The 24,197-nt window shown below is 45.7% G+C and overlaps 2 protein-coding genes across 2 annotated transcripts; one reads left to right on the top strand and one right to left on the bottom strand.

Moving 5' to 3' along the window:
• The first annotated feature begins 6,577 nt into the window (after window positions 1–6,577).
• On the top strand, window positions 6,578–8,053 carry LOC123138601 (cytochrome P450 76M5-like). The gene has a single exon (XM_044558560.1). The coding sequence runs from the start codon at window positions 6,578–6,580 to the stop codon at window positions 8,051–8,053; it is 1,476 nt and encodes a 491-aa protein (XP_044414495.1).
• Window positions 8,054–14,435: 6,382 nt separating this feature from the next.
• LOC123133124 (tryptamine 5-hydroxylase) lies at window positions 14,436–16,378 on the bottom strand. Its single transcript, XM_044552661.1, has 2 exons — window positions 15,454–16,378; window positions 14,436–15,285 (listed from the first exon to the last, which is right to left on the bottom strand). The coding sequence occupies exons 1-2, from the start codon at window positions 16,360–16,362 to the stop codon at window positions 14,629–14,631; spliced, it is 1,566 nt and encodes a 521-aa protein (XP_044408596.1). The 5' UTR covers window positions 16,363–16,378; the 3' UTR covers window positions 14,436–14,628.
• Window positions 16,379–24,197: the final 7,819 nt, after the last annotated feature.

The following is a 24,197-nucleotide window of genomic DNA, read 5'->3' as shown; positions in this document are numbered from 1 at the left end:
CTCGTATCCTCTGTAAGTCAATACAGTCGAAGATGGTCCCCTGGAAAACGAGTACAGCTCATCAAAACAGTGTTGTCACCTATGAGACGTGTTTCCAACCAACTGCTAAAAGTCCTGATGTGTTCACTTGTAATCCAGTTGTCGCACTGCTCTAGGTGTTTGGAGCGCAGACTGTTCTTGTGTTCATCGACATACGGGGTCACCAAGGTAGAGTTCTGTAGAACTGTGTAGTGTCCTTGAGACCAAGAATATCCGTCCCTGCATATTATTGAGTCCCCTCCAAGCGTGCCTTTTCCAGTCAGTCTCCCCTCATACCGCGATTTAGGGAGACCTATCTTCTGAAGGCCAGGAATGAAGTCAACACAAAACCCAATGACATCCTCTGTTTGATGGCCCATGGAGGTGCTTCCTTCTGGCCTAGCGCGGTCACGGACATATTTCTTTAGGACTCCCATGAACCTCTCAAAGGGGTACATATTGTGTAGAAATACAGGGCCCAAAATGACAATCTCATCAACTAGATGAACTAGGACGTGCGTCATGATATTGAAGAAGGCTGGTGGGAACACCAGCTCGAAACTGACAAGACATTGCACCACATTACTCCTTAGCCTTGGTATTATTTCTGGATCGATCACCTTTTGAGAGATTGCATTGATAAATGCACATAGCTTCAGAATGGCTAATCAGACGTTTTCCGGTAGAAGCCCCCTCAATGCAACCGGAAGCAGTTGCGTCATAATCATGTGGCAGTCATGAGACTTTAGGTTCTGGAACTTTTTCTTTGGCATGTTTATTATTCTCTTTATATTCGACGAGAAGCAAGTCGGGACCTTCATACTAAGCAGGCATTCAAAGAAGATTTCCTTCTCTTCTTTGGTAAGAGCGTAGCTGGAAGGACCTTCATACTGCTTTGGAGGCATGCCATCTTTTCCGTGCAAATGTTCCAGGTCCTCCCGTGCCTCAGCTGTATCTTTTGTCTTCCCATACACGCCGAAGAAGCCTAGAAGGTTCACACAAAGGTTCTTCGTCACGTGCATCACGTCCATCGAACAGCGGACCTCTAGGTCTTTCCAGTAGGGTAGGTCCCAAAATATAGATTTCTTCTTCCACATGGGTGCGTGTCCCGCAACATCACCCGGAACAGATAGTCCGCCGGGACCCTTTCTGAAGATTACTTTTAAATCATTGACCATAGCAAGTACATGATCACCGGTACGCTTAGCGGCCTTCTTCCGGTGATCTGCCTCGCCTTTGAAATGCTTGCCTTGCATTCGACGTTAATGGTTGGTTGGAAGAAATCGATGATGGCCCAGGTACACATTCTTCCTGCATTTGTCTAGGTATATACTTTTGGTGTCAGCTAAGCTAAACAGTCTGTGCATGCGTGGTATCCCTTATTTGTCTGTCCTAAAACGTTACTGAGAGCGGGCCAATCGTTGATGGTTACAAACAGCAACGCGTGCAGGTTAAATTCGTCCTATCTGTGCTCATCCCACACATGTACACCGTTTCCATTCGACAGCTGTAAAAGTTCTTCAACTAATGCCCTTAGGTACACATCAATGTGGTTGCCGGGTTGCTTAGGGCCTTGGATGAGAACTGACAACATAATGAACTTCCGCTTCATGCACATCCAAGGAGGAAGGTTACATACATATAGTCACGGGCCAGGTGTTGTGATTGCTGCTCTGCTCCCCGAAAAAATTAATGCCATCCGTGCTTAAACCAAACCATACGTTCCTTGCGTCACGTGCAAACTCAGCCTAGTACTCTCTCTCGATTTTTCTGCACTGCGACCCGTCGGTGGGTGCTCTCAACTTCCGGTCTTTCTTACAGTCCTCACTGTGCAATCACATCAACTTGGGATGCTCTTTATTTCTGAACAGTCGTTTCAACCGTGGTATTATAGGAGCATACAACATCACCTTCGTAGGAACCCTCTTCCTGCGGGGATCACCGTCAACATCATCAGGGTCATCTCGTCTGATCTTATACCCTAATGCACCGCATATCGAGCATGCGTTCAAATCCTCGTACGCACCGCGGTAGAGGATGCAGTCATTAGGGCATGCATGTATCTTCTGCACCTCCAATCCTAGAGGGCGTACGACCTTCTTTGCTGCGTATGTACTGTCGGGCAATTGGTTATCCTTTGGAAGCTTCTTCTTCAATATTTTCAATAGCTTCTCAAATCCTTTGTCAGGCACAACATTCTCTGCCTTCCACTTCAGCAATTCCAGTCCAGTACCCAGCTTTGTGTCGCCATCTTCGCAATTGGGGTACAACCCTTTTTTCTGATCATCTGACATGCGATCGAACTTCAGCTTCTCCTTTTGACTTTCCCATTGCGTCCTTGCATCGACAATGACCCGGCGGAGATCATCATCATCGGGCACATCGTCTGGTTCCTCTTGATCTTCAGCAGCTTCCCCCATTGCAGCATCATCGGGCATATCATCTGGTTCCTCTTGATCTTCAGCAGCTCCCCACATTGCAGCATCACCGTATTTAGGGGGCACATAGTTTTCATCATCCTCTTCTTCTTCGCCATCTTCCATCATAACTCCTATTTCTCTGTGCCTCGTCCAAACATTATAGTGTGGCATGAAACCTTTGTAATGCATGTGGGTGTGAAGGATTTTCCGGTCAGAGTAAGACAACATATTCCCACATTTAGGGCATGGACAACACATAAAACCATTCTGCTTGTTTGCCTCAGCCACGTCGAGAAAATTATGCCCGCCCTTAATGTACTCAGAGGTGTGTCTATCACCGTACATCCATTGACGCTTCATCTGCGTGCATTATATATAATTATGCGTGTCAAAACTAAGAAAATTAGACAAGTATCTATCTAAAGTAAGAAAATCAGAAAGAAGATAAGAACAAAATGCTCACCACGGTGGTGCCGGCGACGAGATCGGCGCGGGCGGTCGACAGCGGTGAAAATGAGGACGGTGCGTGACGGACTACTAAATCTAGACAAATCTCGGGGAAAATGGAGCTCCGAGGTCGAGCTTCGAGAGGAGAAAGCTTAACTACTGTGGCTCGGGCATTTCATCGAACACCTCATGTGCAAAGGACGTGAGCTAGAGCACCCAAATGCCCTCCCCTCGCCGGCCAGAAAAACAGAGCACTGTGGAGTGTTCTGCCGCGGCGATGGGTATATATAGGCAACTTAGTTGTCCTGGTTCATGGCAGGAACCGAGACTAAAGACACCCTTCTGTACCGGTTCTAGGCACGAACCGGTACCAATGGCCGCGGGCCAGGAGCGCGGCCCATTGGTCCCGGTTCGTGCCTAAAACCGGGACAAATGGATCCAGATGAACCAGGACCAATGCCCACGAGGCCCTGGCCGGCCCCCTGGGCTCATGAACCGGGTCTAATGCCCCCCATGGGTCCCGGTTCATGAAGAATCGGGACTAATGTGCTGGCCAGGCCCGAACCAAAGCCATGTTTTCTACTAGTGTGTGTTTTGCATTTGAAAGGTGTACTTATGAGCTTTGGACAAACGTGTACATTTCTGACTTCATTTGCTAACTATCATCTCATTTATTGATATTTTTTGAGCTAAATGACCCTGAAATTTAAAAGCAATACAAATGAACTCTGAAAAGGTTGAAAGTTGGCTTGATATTACCATTTCACCCACACAGCATGTGCAAAAAAGTTGATAGGGTTACGTCAAAAACTGGATGCATTTCTTGTACAAAATGGCAGACAAACCGGCGGCGTTAATGAAACGGCGGCGGTTAATGCCGAGGCCAGAAACTACTGGTGGTGCCCCCCAACGATGGCGGACAAACCGGCGGCGTTGCTCTGCAAGGAAATGGCGGCGACCCTCTTCCCAGAGAAGGCCAAGGAGAAGAGAGGCAAGGGACGGCATCCTCACCGTTCCAGATTCCTCTCCGACGAGTTCTTGTGCAGCCTTGTCGCTCTCGCTGGAGAGAAGTGCTGATAACATGTAAATAAACTGTGCAATAATCACTGATGTCTATTCATTGCGATGATGTACAAATATATACCCCTGGAAGGTGCGCGTCGCACAGACGCGGCGTTTGCAAGAGATGGGATCGATGGGCGTGTCCGTTACAATAGGACGTGACCCGTCGGGAGAGAAAATCGCATGTCGGTTTGCTAACAGAGATTTTCATTAATTAAACTAATTAATTAATCCTAATAGGAATTACTCAACCGACCACCTGCACACGTGCGTTGAACTAAAATATCAATTACTTACACAGACAACAAAAATATTAATTAGTTATTAGGTGCACGTGTCGAACCGGAGCCGTACAACGGGTTCTGGCTTCCTCGCTTGAGTCTCTACTTCGTAGCTAAGGTAACTATCGATGGAAGAAGACCTACGTCGTTTACCCTGCCTATATGCATACGCACGCACGCACGCACGCATGTTAAAAAGAAACAAAATTTCTCAATCTTTTCCAGAGACAAAGGTCTGACCTAATCCGGATAACTAAGCAGCAACGACTTCACTTGCTAATGTACGTATACCAGCTTCATTAATGTACTTCATATACTCCCTCCATTTAGGTGTGTAAGTCATCTTACGAAAACCAAATATTCTCAAAACACTTAGGCGCGCGCGGTGCATTAAATTCTACCTCGTTTCTTGTTTCTTGTCATATCAACCAATAAAAAATGTGGGGTGTGCATGTTTTTAATGACTTGAAACTATCAAACACGACATGCAGTGGTTAGTTCATTGCATGCAATGCTATTAATTAGCAAATGAACATTAAGTACTCTCGGTTTCCCCTCCTCCTTGATCACGATGCACAACCTAAAATGACTTACTCACCTAGACGGAGGGAGTATAATCTATTACTTCCAGTATGTCCTAATTTATTAGTCACTACCAGAGTCGCCTTCTTTACCGAGTGTCGTAGAGGGCAAATTATTCTCGGTAAACTATTTGCCGGTGTCACACTAAACCACTTGGCAAACATATGGTCGGTAAAGACATATTTGCATAGTGTTTTTTCACAGACACTAGGCAAAGAAATCACTAGAGTTACAAAGCTCCCACAAATCGGAGTTCTCTAATGCATCGGGGCGTTATGAAGCGTCTGGGTCAGCTAAGGCAAAGGGTGTGAACGTTGTTTTCCCTCTAGGTCTGGCCTCCCATAGTCGGTTTCGTTTTCAGTTAACTCATCTCTGCCCTCTCCGGAAGCTCCTATCCGAGCAATCTCGAAAAGAAAAGAAAAAACACCAGAGCGCTCTTTCTCCATCCTCCAGTCGCTGGCTGTGGCCTTCTCCCTCCGCCCCACCGCCGTGCCGCCGTCATGCGAGCACATCGAGTGTCCGGCGTATGACATGGTGGACAACGCCAACGGGTTCGAGATCCGGCGGTACGAGGACGCGATGTGGGGTCCGTGTACCTCGGTCGCCCAATGCGACGACCTGTGGGACCATGGGAGAAAACCCTAGCCACTTGACCCCCTCCCCCCGTGTCATGTCGATTTCTCTGCGCTCCTTCGAGTTTCTCTTCTTCTGTTCGTGCAGGTTTTCCGGATGGAGTCCGCTTGTGCTCAGCCCCAGCAGCAGCCTCCCGGTGATTCTCCTACACCCTTTATCGCTTAGTTGTATTAGATAGTTGAAAAATAATTATTGAAACATTGTTTGTGCTTTAAAGCTGTATGATTCAATGCCTAAGGAATTGTATGTTTCAGATCAGTGAAAAGTGACAATTTCAATTAGTTTTTGAAATTTGTAAAATAATTGAAATAGTTGCCTCTGAAATTAGTGGAATAATTGAAATAGTGACAGGAATAAGTGAAATCAGCTTTTTGAAATAATTGAAATCAGTTATTAAAATATTTGAATTCTGTCTTTTGAAATAACTTAAATTGTTTTTTCCTGAAATTAGGGTATTTTTGCATCATCGGGTTGAATGCATGAATGACGGTACGTACTGCATGCAATTCTTTTTTGAGCATCAGTACAGACATAAGCGCCCCCGCATGACATATTTTTTTATCTGCGCATGATATGTATTATTATAAGGTATTTTTTTAGGGAAATTATTATAATGTAGTAGTTTTGACGCTCTATTTTTCGGGGAGTTTTGACACTATAATAAGGTACTGCTCCCCCCGTTCCTAAATGTAAGTCTTTGTAAACATTTCACTACGAACCACATACGGATGTATATAGATGCATATTAAGAGTAGATTCATTCATTTTCCTCCGTATGTAGTCCACCTAGTGGAATCTCTACAAAGACTTACATTTAGGAACGAAGGGAGTAGTTAATAATATGAACAAGCACGACTAAAAGAAAATATGATCAAGCAGAAACGGTTTTTTGTGGTGACGAAAACGATCCCTGCATGCATGTAGCAGCTTCAGCAGTCGGGTTGAACGCACGAGTTGACCATCTATCCGACTCGTGTCGAGCTCGGATCTCTGCACCTAGCAGCGAGCAGGACAAATGCATCCAACGCCCACTCCGCCACGCCGTGTCCCGCAACGCCCACTCCGTATATATACCTAACCTGCGCCATTCACCAAATCAAGCAACTCATCGTCATCTATCACACATAAAATAAAATGGCCCCTCAGCAGTGCCTTGTTTGGATAGCACTCCTTGCGGTGCCTCTCCTGTGTTACGTGATGACGTACACTAGAAGAGCTGCCTGCCGGTGGCCGCCGGGCCCCCGGTCGTGGCCCATTGTCGGCAACCTCCTCGACCTGCGCGGCGGCAACCTCCACCACAACCTCGCGCGCCTGGCGCGCGCCCATGGCCCGGTGATGACGCTCAAGCTTGGCGTGGTGAGCACCGTGTTCGTGTCCTCCCGGGATGCGGCGTGGGAGGCGTTCGCCAAGCATGACCGCCGTATAGCGGCGCGCAACGTCCCGGACACGAGGCGCACCGTGGGGCACGCCGACCGTTCCATGGTGTGGCTACCGAGCTCCGACCCGATGTGGAAGACGCTGCGTGGTATCGCTGCCACGCATGTCTTCTCACCGCGCAGCCTCGCGGCTGCGCATGGCGCCCGTGAGCGGGCCGTGCAACACATGCTGGACATCTTCCGCGGCCGCGCCGGGCTGGAGGTCGACATTGGCCACGTCCTGTACCACAGCATTTTCGACCTGCTGACCAACACGATCTTCTCCCTCGATGGCCAGGACAAGCTGAGGGACCTTCTCGAGGACATCGTGGGGCTGCTGGCCGAGCCCAACATGTCAGACTTGTACCCATTGCTGCGGGTGCTCGACCTGCAAGGGCTTCGCCGCTGGACGGCCACACACATGAACCACGCCTTCCATATGCTGGAGAAGATCATCGACACGCGGCTGGGCGAGGGTAAGCATTATCATGGGGACGTCCTGGACGCACTGCTGACGGTTATGACCACCGGCAAGCTGAGCCGCCAAGACGTGAAGGCCATGCTATTCGACATCCTGGCGGCGGGCACAGAGACGACCAAGATCACTGTAGAGTGGGCGATGGCGGAGCTGTTGCGGAACCCGGGCGTGATGGCGGCTGTGCACGCCGAGATGAAGGCCGCCCTCCCGCAGGAGCCGAAGAGGATGATCACGGAGGCAGATGTGGCGAAGCTGCCATACCTGCAAGCCGCAGTGAAGGAGTCGATGCGGCTGCACCCCGTGGCGCCGCTACTGCTGCCACACCTGGTTGTCGAGGAGGGCGTGGAGATAGGCGGCTACGCCGTGCCCAAGGGCGCCACCGTCATCTTCAACTCTTGGTCCATCATGCGCGACCCGGCGGCATGGGAGAGGCCCGAGGAGTTTGTGCCGGAGCGTTTCCTAGAGAAGGCGGAGCTCGGCATGTGGGGGAAGGAGGTCAAGTTTATCCCGCTGGGAACCGGCCGGAGGCTGTGCCCCGCATTGCCCATGGTGGAGCTCCTCGTACCCTTCATGGTGGCGTCTATGTTGCATGCCTTGGAGTGGCGGCTGCCCCAGGGCATGTCACCTGATCAGGTGGACGTGACCGAGAGGTATACAAGCAACGATACCCTCGTTATGGATGTGCCTCTCAAGGTTGTGCCCATGGTCGCCACCTAGTCGATCACCTACTGTTTACTTTATTGCCTACTACGTACTATTTTCTACTCCCTTCGTTTCAAAATAGATGACTCAATTTTGTATTAAAGTTAGTACAAAGTTGAGTCATCTATTTTAAAACGGAGGTAGTACCTGTCGCTATAGCTGCATGCATGCGTGGCACAGTATTCCTATTTTATCCCTTTCGCCTCCTTTTATTTTCTGAATTGTCCGACGACACACGCTTTTGTACTCTTCTTAATAGTTAGGGTTTACAGGCAGTGGTGGAGCTTCAAATAAAAAGTTGGGCAGGCCAAGTTAAAAAAGATAAGAAATTCTTTTAGGCATTAGCCACTACTTGGTCCCTTTTGTTCTTATTGAATTTTCACCCTATGTTGACAAACAAGTTGCCGCCAAGATACCGATTTCTACCTTATTAAGCAAGTTTGTTTCAATGATCTTCATACATTCAAATGCACTTAACAAAAATATATTAAGTGTTAGGTGTGAACATATGAATTCATCATAATAAAATGAATTGGTTATGCTCAGTTCAACCAGAAACACATGCTCCGGAGATAATTAGAAATTACCCAACAATATCGTTATCAGGATGTGAACATAGGCACTACTCAGCCTCGGCAGCAGAGCGGCAGTTCTGATTGGTAGCACATCGGACTGCAGCAGTCAGCGGAGACCGAAGCCTGGATGGAAGGGAGGATGGGGGACTAGGTGCCAAAGATATAATGTTTTAAAAATCGAAAGCTAAAAATAAAAGCACGTGCGGGGGACTAGGTGCCCCCGCACTTGTGTGCCCCAAATCTGCTTCCCCTTGCCATAGCCTAGTAGAGATAAAATAAACGTGGTGCGAACCAACCAATAGTTCAATGGTTAGAGCATCTACAGTTGGGCGCCTCAATCCGCCTCAAACGTCCAGGCGGACGGCCCGGTCACTGAGCGGTAATGAAAATGTGACCCAAATGGGCGCCCCATACGGGCCTCAAATGCCCCGGCTGACCGGCACCCCTCATATCCAACCCAATGTTCGGACGGATATGGGGGCGCCCGGGTGCGTCCGCAACGTCGGTCCCGGCCCACGCTGGCCTAGCCGACCCCACATATCACTACTAGGGAAAATCCTAGCAGTAGCGCAGGTTTAATGCCTATCAGCGCTACAGCTAAAGGTTAGCAGTAACGTGGGTTAGACCACGCTACTGCTATATCGACTTAGTAGTAGCGCTTTCTACAGTGAGCGCTACAGGTAATTAGTAGTAGCGCTCTTCCAGCACGCGCTACCACTATTATTCCGTATTTTACTATTTCATGTTGTATTTATACACCTTTATACAAGTTTTCATACCGCAACAATTTAGAGATTGTTTTTACATCATAATGAGTTATGACGTCACTGGGAGAAAGAATCGTGGACTAGTTTCAAGTGGATGGACATCCACTTGAAACTAATCTGCGGTTCTTTCACCCAATGATATAATAAATATCATCATCATCATGATCATAATATCATTAACAACTTATCATCATAATACATCATTGTCATATAACACCTCCTCATGATCATCGTTTTCATCAATAAGACATCACATAGCAAGTTGGTCACTAGTCATAATCACAATTACTCATCATCATCAACTCTCATAAACATATTGTACCTCATAGGACCTACTACATTCTCTTAGCACCTACTATATTCTCTTAGGTAAATAGCATAAAATAAGATAGCCCTTGACTCTCCATTATGAAGAATGGAGATTATCCTGTCTCCAATTCTTACGTTTCGCACAATGTTGCTTCCAAGAACATCCTTACGACTGTCCATACATTTTTTTCCATTCTTTGATTATCATGTGTTCACCGGTTTTAGAAATCCGTTATGGACAGGTGAGATTCATAGGACGACCTGGCTGCATCGTCAAATAAAACATCAAGGTGGCCATTCTGATACATCAAATGAGACACACAATCCATCGGTATTTTCTGTTGAAAAACATAGTAATAACTTCATAGTTAGCAATGTAGTTCAGTTTTAGAGCAAACGATGCACGAATGTCGTAATAGTAAAAAATCTTACCAGGGCATCTTAATGGAAGTTATCATGGTTCAACACGTGCACTAGTGACACGTATTGACTATAATGTGGAGGAGTTTGATAATAGGCATTGTAATTCTCAAGTTCAGTACAATATGCGACCAGATGATTTTTCTCCCGATAAGTTAACTCGGAGCCATCGGTGTAGTAGGTTCAGTCTACCATCTTTCGCACATTCTTTGAAGAATGAAAATAAGCTATCTATGGAAATAAGCTGATATTTATTTGGAATAAAAAAATTAAATAAGTTAATAACTATGTTTGAGAAACTCACATAGCGGTAGAATTGGAAACGTATCAATAAGGACCCAAATGTCGAAATTTTTCACCTCGATGTCAGGATCACCAAGATCCATGGTGAGAAACATACCCTCTTGAAAATCATACATCTTGCGAAGTGCTTCCCAACCCGGTCAACCAAAATGGGATACACTCTCAGAATTGTATAGATTTACCTCAAAATCCATACCATGATGGGTCCTTAGGTTAATTTTCTTTGTTTCATTCCTCTCATGATCTTCAAAATCCATCCTCTCCAAGACATACCGTCTTTCATGGCATGGGATAAGCTAGTAGCTTAATTACGAAAAACACACTTTGCGTCGTAGCTTACCATGTCACAATCGAAGGCCTCCTCGAGCTTAATGCTGAAGCGCCGACCTTCTACCAAGTGAGGCCTGTCGCAGAAACCCGGTTGTCGCCGCACCAGGAGCACTCCCCGGGACCTTCTTCGTCCGACGACATTTCCTATGTTCATAATTCAAAGATTAAACTTGTACAATTAAATATATGTACTACAAAAACTAAATTAGATCATTATTATTCATCACGGGTTGACTATCGGTTTGTCGAGTCTTTTGTTGAAAACTCTCATCTCACGTGGTGTATATATTCGACAGTCGGTCGGGATTCTTCATCCTCTCATATATGGTGGAGACTCTCCCTCACTGATTCCTCTCTGACATTTGCGACCGTCGGTGATGGTCGTTACTCCTCCTTCCCCTAGTGCATAACAATGGTCTAGCACAAGGAGAAGAAGGAGAAACGACCCCCATGACAACAGTCGGGATTCTTCGGCCTCGACAGACATAAAGTCAACTTGAAATATCCTTTAATTATCTTTCTAGAAAATCCAGGCCACTCGATATTTCCTACACATTCTAGCACAAGTCATGCCAAAATTTACGGAAAATTCCGGTATGACCTTTCCTAAAAAAGGACATATCGAGCGCCAGAAATTTGTCGGAACGGAAATTAATCAACACTACAGCAAAACATAGGCCACTAAGAGGTGTAACCTGCAAACATGACCGGGCACTTGGGCAACCACATATCCTATTTGAGGAACACAAGGTATACATTTTTTATTTACATCTTATCTTATAGGACTGATATTGACATGGAGATTTGGTTGGTCTCACCTCGAGGTCGGAGGGGGTCAGTGACGGGGACGACGGTGGGGATGGTGGAGGGGCTCCTAGATTCCTACAAAAACAAAAACCCTATAAGTTATCACTAATACATCCCGATTAGTATCATACATATAACATCACTAATACAACTAAAACCCTAGCGAACGACGGGTATCGACGACGAGGATGCGGGATAGGCATCGTTGACGTCGATGCGGGAATAATTGCTTAAACTAGAAAAATAACAACAAATATGACATGTTCAACTAGTTCTATTAATTCAACTAGTTCTTACTAAAAATAAACTTACTATAAATAAAAGTAAACTAGTTATTTCTAAAAATAAGCTAGTTCAACTAGTTATATTAATTTTCTTACTAAAAATATATTAGTTCTATTAATTAAACTAGTTCTTACAAAAATAAACTAGTTCAACTAGTTTTATTAATTTACTTACCAACTATTTTAAGCACTTACTAAAAACAGTAAAAACACAACATTATACAATATTAAAAAAACTAGAGTAAAAAACAGGAAAAAAAAAGAGATGGAGGGAGGAGGGGAAGGGAGGAGGAAGGAGAGAGGAGGAGTGGGAGGAGGCCGGTGGGATCAGGGGAGGGAGGGCGCGGGGGAGGAGGGGGAGGGGCGGCCGGAGGAGGAGGAGGTAGGGGGCAGCCAGAGGAGGAGGAGGGAAGGGCGGTGGCAGGAGGGCGGCCGGAGGAGGAAGGAGGAGAGGAGGGACAGAGGGAGTACCTCGGTGGAGGAGCAGCGCGGCAGCGGCGGACGACGGGTTCGGCGCGGGCGAGAGATTAGTGAGAGGGTCGGGCGCGTGGTGAGGTTAAGGTAAGTAAGTAGTAGCGCGTTTCCGAGATACGCGCTACTGCTATGGAACGTAGCAGTAGCGCTGGCTGCATATACGTGCTACTGCTAAGTGGGGCTAGCCATCTGTGCCCAGTACAAACATAGCAGCAACGTATTTTCCTAGCACGCGCTACTGCTAAAGTAGTAGCAATAGCGCGGTTAATTTTAAAATGCTACTACTAAGTAGCAGTAGCGCCTGTTTCAGCGCTGCTGCTAAGATGATGTGTATAAGGTTTTCCCTAGTAGTGTATATTCCTTCCCATCACATCACTCCACTTCACTTCCCTCCACTCCCCTTCGCCACCCAAGCTCCCGTCCGCCGGAACCCGTCATGGTGGATGTCGCCGGTTCGTTCCAGGACGGATCCATCATCGATCTGACATCCACCGACACCGTCTGGAAAATGGGCTCCGACGAGAAAGAGTAGGGCATGGGAGATGTGGCGCCTTGAGTCCCGCTAGCCGGCTCTTGTCCCATGTTCTACTCTACCTTGCCGGCGACCGGACCAACACTCTGGGAGCACAGCCGGCCACCGGGCATGGGCACGGCAGAGCATGACGAGCTCCGCTTAAAGATCGGTTTACGTTGCATGATATGGATTTGAGATTTTTAATTTGAGGTATCCGGTTGAAGAATCAAATATTTGAGGCGTGACCGGTCAATGTCCGTGGACGCGCCTAGACGTGTCCGCGGCAGTTTGATGGTTCGGATTTACCAAGTCTTGCTATAGATTCTCAGGACAATGATATTCTCAGTCCAACAGAGTTCAAGTTCTAAATTTGAAATCGGTGCTCGCATGTTTTTCTTAGACGCCTTTGATCCCGCACGTCACACCTACGTACCTAGTTGCCCTCGTGTCAGTCCCTGGAGCCGTACCTGCGGTAAGCAAGTTGTCCACGACACATGCAGCTTGCGAACTTGGTCGGTCGTCTCGTCCGGTCGATTCGCAAGTACGGATGATATCTTGTGTTTCAAAAGAAAATCCATCGCTGCATGCATGCATCGAATCGAACAAGACAAAGCGAAAATAATAATCAAGGTGCGCGCGTGCGAGAACGGACGCCAGATTAAGCGGCGGTCCTGTTATTGCCTGTTGTACAAACATATTTTCCGGATAACTATGTATATTATGTGATGGAGTATTGCACAACCTCTGCTATTTGTTTGGTTTTTTATAGGGCATGAAAAACATTTTACATTTTGTTACGGAAGGTGTGCATCACATATGCCATGAGTACTCTCTCTCTCTTCGGTTTTACATGGCTTATCTCAGAAAATATTTTTCCATTTTATAAGTGTTAATTTTATAGTTTCCCATCAAATGTTCAGACTTTTTTTTTGGGGGTAATCAAATGTTCAGACTTTGAGGTGCATTAAATGGTTGCATGCAAGATTAAAAAGAAAACTCATAAATGCATGTAAAAGTTCTTGGTCATTTGTTGGTTATGCATGCATGTATTGCAATTAATGCATTGGTAAACATAATTTTTGAAAAAAACAATTGCATTAATTGAGTATTTTGGCAAACTATAAAAATTATTCTATCATACCATCTACTTTGGTTGGTAAAATTTCTCAATTGAGCCCTATAAACTAGAAGGGAGGGAGTAAAATTTTATTTGCTAGATTAATTTCAACGCATGTCTGTCTTCAACCCTGATATCCATCATAGGGGAACCAAGGTATGTAGTACTACCAATAATAATCTAGATAATGAAAAAATGTCCAATGTCCAGATAATGACAAAAAGTCATGTCAAGTTATTTTCCTTAGCTGAATGGGATCAGGTTAGATAAGGTAGGGAGGAAGTGAGCAAAGTCACGAGCGACCAATCAGTGAAAATACATAATATTAAAGAAATTTTTTGCTAAAGCACATCTAAATGTGACATAAGTATTGCACATCTAAGTCCTATGTCATCGATCTCACGCGGATATTCGTGTGAGTATTTCTTTTTCTTTTTCTTTTTATATTTGATTAAGTAAATTAGATGTGCAATAACTAGGGCACATCTAAATGTGCCCTAGGCATACCCAAAAGAATTACCACAACAAGTTATGCACCAACACGTGTTGTACTAGCTCCATTTTATTTTACCTATTCTCTCTCTTCCTTTGCTTTTTTACCTAGCTGCCTACTCTCTTATTTGCATTGTTTGAAGAAGAGAAGACCCTTACTACTTGCATGACAAGAAATTACCACTATGCAAAAATAATTTAAACCTCGCTGAGCTCCTCCCCCTTGAATTCGTACACGTCGCTCTTCCTGACGGCCACAAAGAGCGGCTCCTTCTTCCTGGTGGCCAGCCCGAAGGTCTCCTCCACGCTCACGTCCTCGGCGCGCACGCCGGCGGGCAGCGCCCACTCCAAGTGGTACAGCAGGCTGGCCAGCGACACCTGCACGGTGGCCAGCGCGAACGTGTAGCCTGGACACCCCCTCCGCCCGCCGCCAAACGGCAGCAATTTGTAGTCCGGGTCCTTGAGGTCGATCTCGCCGCCGGCGCCGGCAACCTCGAACCGCTCCGGCGAGTACTCCAGCGGGTCCTCCCAGATCTCCGGGTCCCGGCCCATGGCGAACGTGTTGATGTAGACGCGGGTCTTGGCAGGGATGTCGTAGCCGCCCTGCGTGCACGCGGCCACGGTCTCCCGCGGGACGAGCAGCGGCACCGCCGGGTGCAGCCGGAAGGTCTCCTTGATGATGGCGCGCATGTAGGGGAGCTCCGCCAGGTCCGACTCCTCCACCCGGCCCTTGGCGCCCACCACCCGCCGGACCTCCTCCTGCGCCTTTTGAAGGATGCGTGGGTGGCGAACCAGCTCCGTCATCACCCAGTCCAGCGTCGCGAACGTCGTGTCTGTGCCGGCGACGAACATGTCCTGGAAGGAAACCACAGCGTATATGGTGAACATTGGTGAGCAGATCTTCCCGACGATGGGTTGTCAAGATTCGAAAACGAAATAATTCTGTAGTGCAAGTCACGGCCCATCCTTGTCTTACGTAGTAGTATGCTTTTCGCCTGGTGATCGAGAGAGTGAGTGGCGTACCAGGATGAGGGCTTTGAGATTGTCGTCGGTGAGCGGGACCTCGAGGTCGGGCGACTTCTGGACGCGGAGGAGCACGTCCACAAAGTCCTCGTCGCGGTCGCCGGGGAGGCGCTGGTGCTTGCCGCTCACGTGCTCCTCGACGATGTCGTCGCAGACCTCGCGGAGGTCGGCGGAGCAGCTCTTCAGCCGGCGGCGGAGCCCGGTGATGGTGCTCGCAAAGGGCTCGAGCTGAGGGAAGAAGTCCCCGACGTTGAACCCGGCGAAGAGGTCCTGGGCCTCGGTGAGTACCGCGGCGAGCTTGTCATCCTTGCCATGCGGGAAGCGGCGGCCGAAGGCCACACGGCAGAGCACGTCGTTGGCGAGGTTCAGGAAGCACTCGCTGAGGTCGACGGGCGTCCCCGGCGTGGTGTTCTTGGTGAGGTGCGCGAGTAGGAGGCGGAGCTCCTTGCACCGGACGCTGCCGTAGGTGGCGACGCGGCGCGCCGAGAGGAGCTCGGAGACGACCACCCGCCGCACCATCCGGTGGTACGGCCCCGCCGGGGCTAACGTGACCTCGGAGCACCCGAACGCAAGGAACTGGCCTGAGAGAAGGTGCGGGCGGGACGCCATGGCCGCGTCGTTGCTGGTGAGCGCCGCGCGGGCCAAGTCAGGCTTGGAGATCACCACGGCCTGGACGCTCCCAAGCCGGAGCCGGAGTAGCGGGGCGCGCATGGTCCTGGCCAGCTCCGCAAGCGCGTGGTGCGGCATGTCCGTCAGCAGGTGGAGGTGGCCGATCACGGGCCACCCAGGCGGTGACGGCGGGAGCCGCGGCCTCGGCGACCGGCTCCGCGTCGTGTGGTAGACGTACGCGCCGGAGAGGACGAACAGGGCGATGGACACGTACGAGACAAGGTTGAGCTCCATCTCCATGATGTGTGGACCTGTGCTTGGCTTTCTCTGCTGCTAATTCGAGAGCTGGGGATATGGAATATGGTTATGTGTGTCGTGCATTTTATAGTGCCATTAGTGTGATCTAACCAACAAAAGGCATCTAACCATGTGAAAGAGGTATTAGTAGTATACTAGTCGTCAACCTGTGCACATGCACGGGCAAGCTATTTGAGAACACGTAAACATCTATAATTATAACATTTTTTGTGTTTTCATTTGAATATTACAAACGTGCAACAAAAATAATTCTACATGTAAATATCTCTCAGCATACCATTAAATCTCATGGCTTTGTTAGTTTCCTTCTCATATTAAAACAATCATGTGACGAACCATCATGCATCTGCATAAATTAATAGTAAGAACGATGATGATAATAAAAAGAAGAAAAATATCATGTGGATATAATCGTAAGTATAGAAATTTAATTAGGACTTTTGGGATAAATTTTGCACTCTGTGGTATCAGGATTGTATATAAGAGAATACTAACAGATCACTATGTTATGCTTTCCTATTACATCCATCAAGGAATCAACTTGTTGGCTTGATAACTATAGTATCAAATGCACCGCCGATTAATAAATTCAATGTTTCATCCCAAAGTATGATATCCATATTTAGCTACATAACTGTATAAACGATTATGAGTTCAACCTCAAAATATAGAGATGAAACTGGAATAATAATTATGCAAAATATTTCACATAATTAAGCAAATGTCATTGTCGTTGGGTCGCCATGCCACTTATGTGATAATCATAAATATTTTTACTGATTACATGTGAGATACATATTAGACAAAAAACTGAAAATGCATGAACCAATTTCAACAAATCAGTATATGGCAGAAAGACGATTCAAGTATCTGAGATATAGACCTGTAGACAATGAAAATAGAGACTCGTTGGTCAATTTCTGAGCTGCATGCCACAACCAAGTCAAATTTTGGGGACCAACAAACTTGATATTTTAAAAATGATATCATTAAAAGTCAAAGATAATCACATAAAAATAGCCACAGGAAATTAAAATTGAGATGAAGAGAAGTGGACGGTTATTGGTTAGTAGTGTGTATGCCTACATTCATGGGTCAGTAGCAAAAAAGTTCCAGCTTATAAAGCAACTTTTCTTTATTCTACTTCTCAAAACTTCAAGCATTGAAATTTGTTCCATGAAAATGAAACTGGGGGCTAAACCACACTACCAAATAACATTCAAACGGCACAAGCGTTGTCCCAGTCTCCTAGTTGTACCTACATGCATGTTTTCCAATCTCCAACGTTGTGTTGCGGATGTATGCATTCATGGGTCAATATTAAAAAAGTTCAAGCTTCTAAAGCAACTTTTCTTTTTCTACTTCTTAAAATATAAAGGATCTAAAGCTGTTTTATGAATGTAAATTACTGTTTTTCTGGCATAAAACTTATATTTTGCTAATCAAATCTATAATCAAAGTTTGATCCAAAATACGAGGGGGAGTAATCAACCTGGAGGAGATAACAGAGTACATATCTACAGCCGATCAGTACATTAACGAAGCTGGTATGCCGGCATTAGCAAGTCAAGTCATTACTGCTTAATTATACAGATTATATCAGAACCTTTGTCATCAAAAAACTTTGATAAAATTTATTAACATGCATTGGTGATGCATATAGGCACAGTAAACGACATAGGTCTTCTTCCATCGATAGTTACCTAGAAACCAAGTCAGACCCAAGCGAGGAAGCCAGAATATTTGTACGGCTCCGGTTCAACGCGAGCACATAACTAATTAATTTTTTGTTGACATGTAACTATTTTATATTTTAGTTTAACACCTGTGCAGGTGGTCGGTTGAGTAATTCCCACAGGTGGGCGGGATGTTCTATAGCGTGGAAGTGACGGAGGAGGAACGGGATGATCGCCTAGAGAAATAACGATACGACATCGACGACTTGTACTTGTTGATTGCTGACATTCGTCGCCAGCTAGAGTACTTTCGAATTTGTCAAACTCTTAATCGTGTCAGCAAACATGCACGCCATGCACTTCTTCATTAATTTCGAGTTTGTCAAACTCTTAATCGTGTCATCAAGCATGAGCTCATCGGTACTAAAATGCAGATTGGGACATCAATTAAAGACGAAAGAGAAGGGAGTTGTCTGTTAGTGGAGATACCGGTCACATAGCGTTTTTCTACACTGTGTAATTAATGCTCTGATCCGGTGTGGCTTCTTTCTCTATGTTTCTCTCATTCTTTTCTGTCTACAACTAGGCCACAATATTAAGATGCACATGTAATCCCTAAACCTAAATGGTGGATCTGTTTAAATGTGTACAGAACCAAAACGCAAATTTTCTTTTTTACAAAAGTTAGCAATGGCGTGAGGGTAAAGATTATTAATAGCACTCAAATAATAGTAGTGCTGACTAGATACCCATGCTGCAGAAGTATCAGTAGCGCTGGAGGGAACAACGCTACTGCTAGCTTCTGTTACCAGCAGCGCTGGCGCAAACAAGCGCTACTGCTAAAAAATAGTTGTAGCGACGTAGCAGTAGCGCGTCTACCAGTGCTACTAATAGCAAAAAAAAAGCGCTTCTGGTAAGTGTTTTCCTAGTAATGTATGTTTCTCTCCCTCAATTGTCTCTACAACTAAGCCAGAAGATTGAAATGCACATGTGATCCTTAAACCCAATTAAATGCAACACGACTTTGAAAGGACACCTAAGAGACAATCCAAGATACTTACTACAAATATGATGGATGTATGCAGCAGTGCAGTGCCGTGAACGATGGACGACGGTCCAATCAAACCGTTCATTGGGTTGGACTCGACTGATTAAAACAAAAACGCTCCTTCTAGATGCATTCAACCACTAGCTAGACCAAGTCACCACTTTAACTAATTAGTCCATCTTGATTAATGTATTGCGCACATATGTGCCACGTGCATGCATGCTCCTGTTTAGTAGTCTCTTAGCACGAGTTCGTAGGTAATTAAAATGCTGACATGGTAGATCAATTAAAAATGAAAGACAAGGGAGTTGTATGTTAGTGGAGTTACAGCTTTTAGCGCATTTCTCTACACAATATAATTAATGCTCTCGTCCGGTGTGACTTCTTTCTCTATGTTTCTATCCTTCTCTTCTCTCAACAACTAGGCCACAATATTGATATGCACGTGTGATCCCTAAACCAATTGAATGCAACATCATTAGAAACACCACATAACATACAATCGAGGATACTTACTCCCTTCGTTCGGGTTTATTAGGCCTAAAGACAACTTCTCTTAGACCAAGACACATAGTAATTTGCTCGCATTAAATCTTCCATTCCACTCCCAATGCACTCTCTCACATGCATGCAGCCAATGAAAAAGCACACATGAAGTGTATTAACTTTTCAGCCATGGCACCAACAACAATAGCTTTCAATACAACCAATGAAATGGTTGCATGCATGCACCTTTCCAACGCGGGGCCTTATAAAAGGGGACATGCTTGTGATGCTGAGAGGCCTAATAAACCCGGACGGAGGGAGTACTACAAATATGATAGATGTATGCCGTAGTGCAGTGCAGTGAACGGTCGAAGATGGTCCATTAAAACCGTTCGTTCAGTTGGACTTGACTGGTCAAAATCAAAACATCTCTTCTAGATCCATGCAACTACTAGCTAGTACGAGTCACAACTTTAATTAATTAGTCCATCTTGACTAATCATTTACGCAGACATGCAACAGATGCATGTATACTCTTGTATAGTAGTCTCTTGGCACGACTTCATAGGTAATTAAAATGCTGATGTGGCACATCACTTAAAGCAGATAGAGAAGGGAGTTGTATGTTAGTGGAGATACGGCTCTTAGCTGATTTCTCTACACAGTGTAATTAATGAACCGATCTGGTGTGGCTTCTTCCTCTATGTTTCACTCCTTCTCTTCTCTCTACAACTAGGCCGCAATATTGAGATGCACATGTGATCCCTAAACTAATTGAATGCAACATCACTTAGAAACAACACCTAAAAGTAATACAAGATACATACTACACAACTGACGGATGTGAGCAGTAGTGCAGTGTGGTTAATATTCGATGAAGGTATGCAGGGGCGGATCCAGCCCAGCCCAGTGCCCCGGGCCTCCTTTGTATACTGTAGCAGTTGCCACAAAGAAAATGGGCCTCACGCCCCAGGCCTCCCCCCCCCCCCCCCCCCCCCCCCGGCCTGGGACCTAGATCCGCCACTGATGGTATGTTCAAACTGTTCATTGAGTTGGACTGAACTGCTTAAAACAAAAGGTTCCTTCTAGACGCACACTACCACTAGCTAGCATGATTCATCACTTTAATTAATTAGTCCATTGATTAATCTATTACGCACACATGAGACACTTGCAAGCTTAATCCCGTATATTGTCCCTTAGCACGAGTTCATGGGTTATAAATTTTTGTTGTGGCACGTCAATTAATAAATGGAGACAAGGGAGTTATATGTTAGTGGTGATACGGTTCTTAGTGTGTTTCTCTACATGGTAAAATTAATACTCTGATCGGATGTGGCTTCTTTCTTTATGTTTCTCTCCTTCTCTTCTCTCTACAACTAGGCCATGAGATTGAGATGCACATGTGATCCCTAACCCAACTGAATGCAACATGACTTAGAAACGACAGCTAAGAGGCAATCCAAGATACTTACTACAAATATGATGGATGTATGCAGCTGTGCAGTGCCGTGAACGATCAATGACTGTCCGCTCAAACTGTTCATAGAGTTGTACTGGACTGGTTAAAACAAAAACGTTTCTTCTAGATTGATGCAACCACTAGCTAGCACAAGTCATCTCTTTAATTAACCAGTCCATCTTGATTAATCTATTGTGCACACATGCGACACGTGCATGAGTGCTCCTGTTTAGTAGTCTCTTAGCTCGAGTTCATAGGTAATTAAAATGCTGACATGGCACATCAATTAAAAACGAAAAAGAAGGGACTTGTATTTTAGTGGAGATGCGCCACTTAGCTCGTTTCTCTACACAATATAATTAATGCTCTGATCCGGTGTGATGACTTCTTTCTCTATGTTTCTCTCCATCTCTTCTCTCTACAACTAGTCCACAATATTGATATGGACGTGTGATCCCTAAACCAATTGAATGCAACATCATTAGAAACAACACATAACTGGGAATCGAAGATACATACACAAATATGATAGATGTATGCAGTAGTCCAGTGCAGTGAATGATCAAAGACGGTCCATTAAAATAGTTCGTTCAGTAGGACTGGACTGGTTAAAACAAAAACATTCCTTCTAGATAAATGCAATGACTAGCTAGCACGAGTTGCCACTTTAATTAATTAGTCTATCTTGACTAATCTATTATGCTGACATACAACACGTGCATGCATACTCTAGTAAAGTAGTCTCTTGGCACCAGTTCATAGGTCATTATAATGCTGAGATGGTGCATCAATTAAAGAAGAAAAAGAAGGGATTTGTATGTTAGTGGAGATGTGGCTCTTAGCATGTTTCTCTACACAGTGTAATTAATGCAATGATCTGGTGTGCCTTCTTTCTCCATGTTACTCTCCTTTTCTTTTCTCTACAACTAGGCCACAATATTGAGATGCACATGTGATCCCTAAACCAATTGAATGCAACATCAATTTGAAAAAAAAACACCTTACGTACAATCCAAGATACTACGAAGGTGATGGATGTATACAACAGGGCAGTGCAGTGAACGATCGATGATGGTCCGTTCAAACCATTCACTGAGTTGGACTGGACTGGTTAAAACAAAAAGTTCCTTCTAGATGCACGTAACCACTAGCTAGCACGAGCCACCACTTTAATTAATTTTGCCATCTTGATTAATCTATTGTGCACATACGCGACTTGTGTATATATATGTGTGCTCTTGCATAGTTGTCTCTTGGCATGACTTGATATGTTATTAAAATACTGTCGTGGCACATCAATTAAACAAGAAAGAGAATGGAGTGGTATGTTAGCGGAGATATGGCTCTTAGCGCATTTCTCTATGAAGTGTAATTAATGCTCGGATCAAGTGTGGCTTCTTTCTCAATATTTCTCTAGTAGGCCACAATATTGAGATGCATATGTGATCCCTAAACCAATTGAATGCAACATCATTTAGAAACAACACCTAAGAAACAATATAATATATTTATTACAAAGATGATGGATGTATGCAGCAATGCAGTGCAGTGAACGATAGATGACGGTCCATTTATAGCGTTCGTTGAGCTGGACTTGACTGGTTAAAACAAAGAATAAGCCTTTTAGACGCATTCAACCACAAGCTGCACGAGTCATCGCTTTAATTAATTAGTCCATCTTGATTAATCTATTACGCACACAGGCGACACGTGCATGCGTAGTCCTATATATTAGTCTCTTAGCACGAGTTCATAGGTAATTAAAATGCTGACGTGGTGCATCAATTAAAGAAGAAATAAAATGGATTTGTATGTTAGTGGAGATACGCTCAGGGGCGGATCCAGAACAAAAATGTCCCGGTGTCCACATGCACATCATATATACAAGGATGGACACCAAGCAATAATATATATAAAATAACACACCCAACAACACAAATTATATGGTAACGAGATTTCTTACCAAAATAAATAAACTGCTTCACTTCCACTTGAATATGGTGGAGCGGGAGGATGATCCGGTTCATGTGATGGGCTAGCTATATCATCTTGTGCCAAAGTCTTCATTTTTTTAATAAACTATTCCATAAATTCTCCTGTGATTAATTACTATCGTGTTAGCAAAAATGTCCGAGTGACATTATTTTGTGTTTGTATATGCAAGAATAGAAACAATAAACAAAACATATTGATTGAATGATACGATTAGGGAGTTAAACTTACTCGACACTGTGCTCCTGGTTAGATATGAATCGCAGCGAATGATGGGGTCATGTACCTAGGGTAGGGCCACAGACCTGATCTAAGTACCCTGCCCAAGGACACCCTTAGAAGAGGTCACCTTCCAGTCGACCAACGAGGGACTCACTCGACTGACTTGAAGGACTCGACCACGAAGACTCACTCGACCACCAGAAGGTCAAGAGGCACTCTGCACTGCAACGGCCTGTAATTAAGTAGACTTTATGATAGTAAAGACACTTTATGTGGGGCGTTACCAGTAACACCCCGGACTTAACTCACCTTAAACCCTCTCCTACGTGGGCTGGCTGGGGTCCTGGCGCACTCTATATAAGCCACCCCCCTCCACAGGTAGAGGGGTTCGGCACCTTGTAACTCATATACACATAATCCACTCGACCGCCTCCGGGCTCCGAGACGTAGGGCTTTTACTTCCTCCGAGAAGGGCCTGAACTCGTACATCTCTTGTGTTTACAACCTCTCCATAGCTAGGACCTTGCCTCTCCATACCTACCCCCCACTCTACTGTCAGGCTTAGAACCACGACAGTTGGCGCCCACCGTGGGGCCGGTGTTTTAGCAATTTTGTGGAGAAGTTGCGATTCTTCCGAGTACTTTCATCATGGTGGCTGCTGGAGTTTTGGTCGAGGGTCGAGAGATCCGTCTCGGCGCTCTCACCTTCATCGCCGACGACTCCGCCTGGCTCCAGGAGGCTCCACTCGACGTTGATGCGCTCCCCGTCCGCGGTGCGACGCATTTTCGCGCATGTGTCCGCGGCGTTCTGCTGCGGCAACCGTCGACCCCGTATCGGTCGACTCCCCATCGACCACCCTCCCGGTCTCCCGCCAGCGCAAGCGCTCGGGCCGGTCGAGGCTTCAGCGGTGGGTGAGGCACGCGGTGGCTCG

The sequence above is a fragment of the Triticum aestivum genome, chromosome 6B, assembly GCF_018294505.1.
Source record: "Triticum aestivum cultivar Chinese Spring chromosome 6B, IWGSC CS RefSeq v2.1, whole genome shotgun sequence".
NCBI classification, from domain to species: domain Eukaryota; kingdom Viridiplantae; phylum Streptophyta; class Magnoliopsida; order Poales; family Poaceae; genus Triticum; species Triticum aestivum.
Note: the sequence above shows the minus strand (reverse complement) of the source record. Positions and strands in the feature narration are given on the sequence as shown.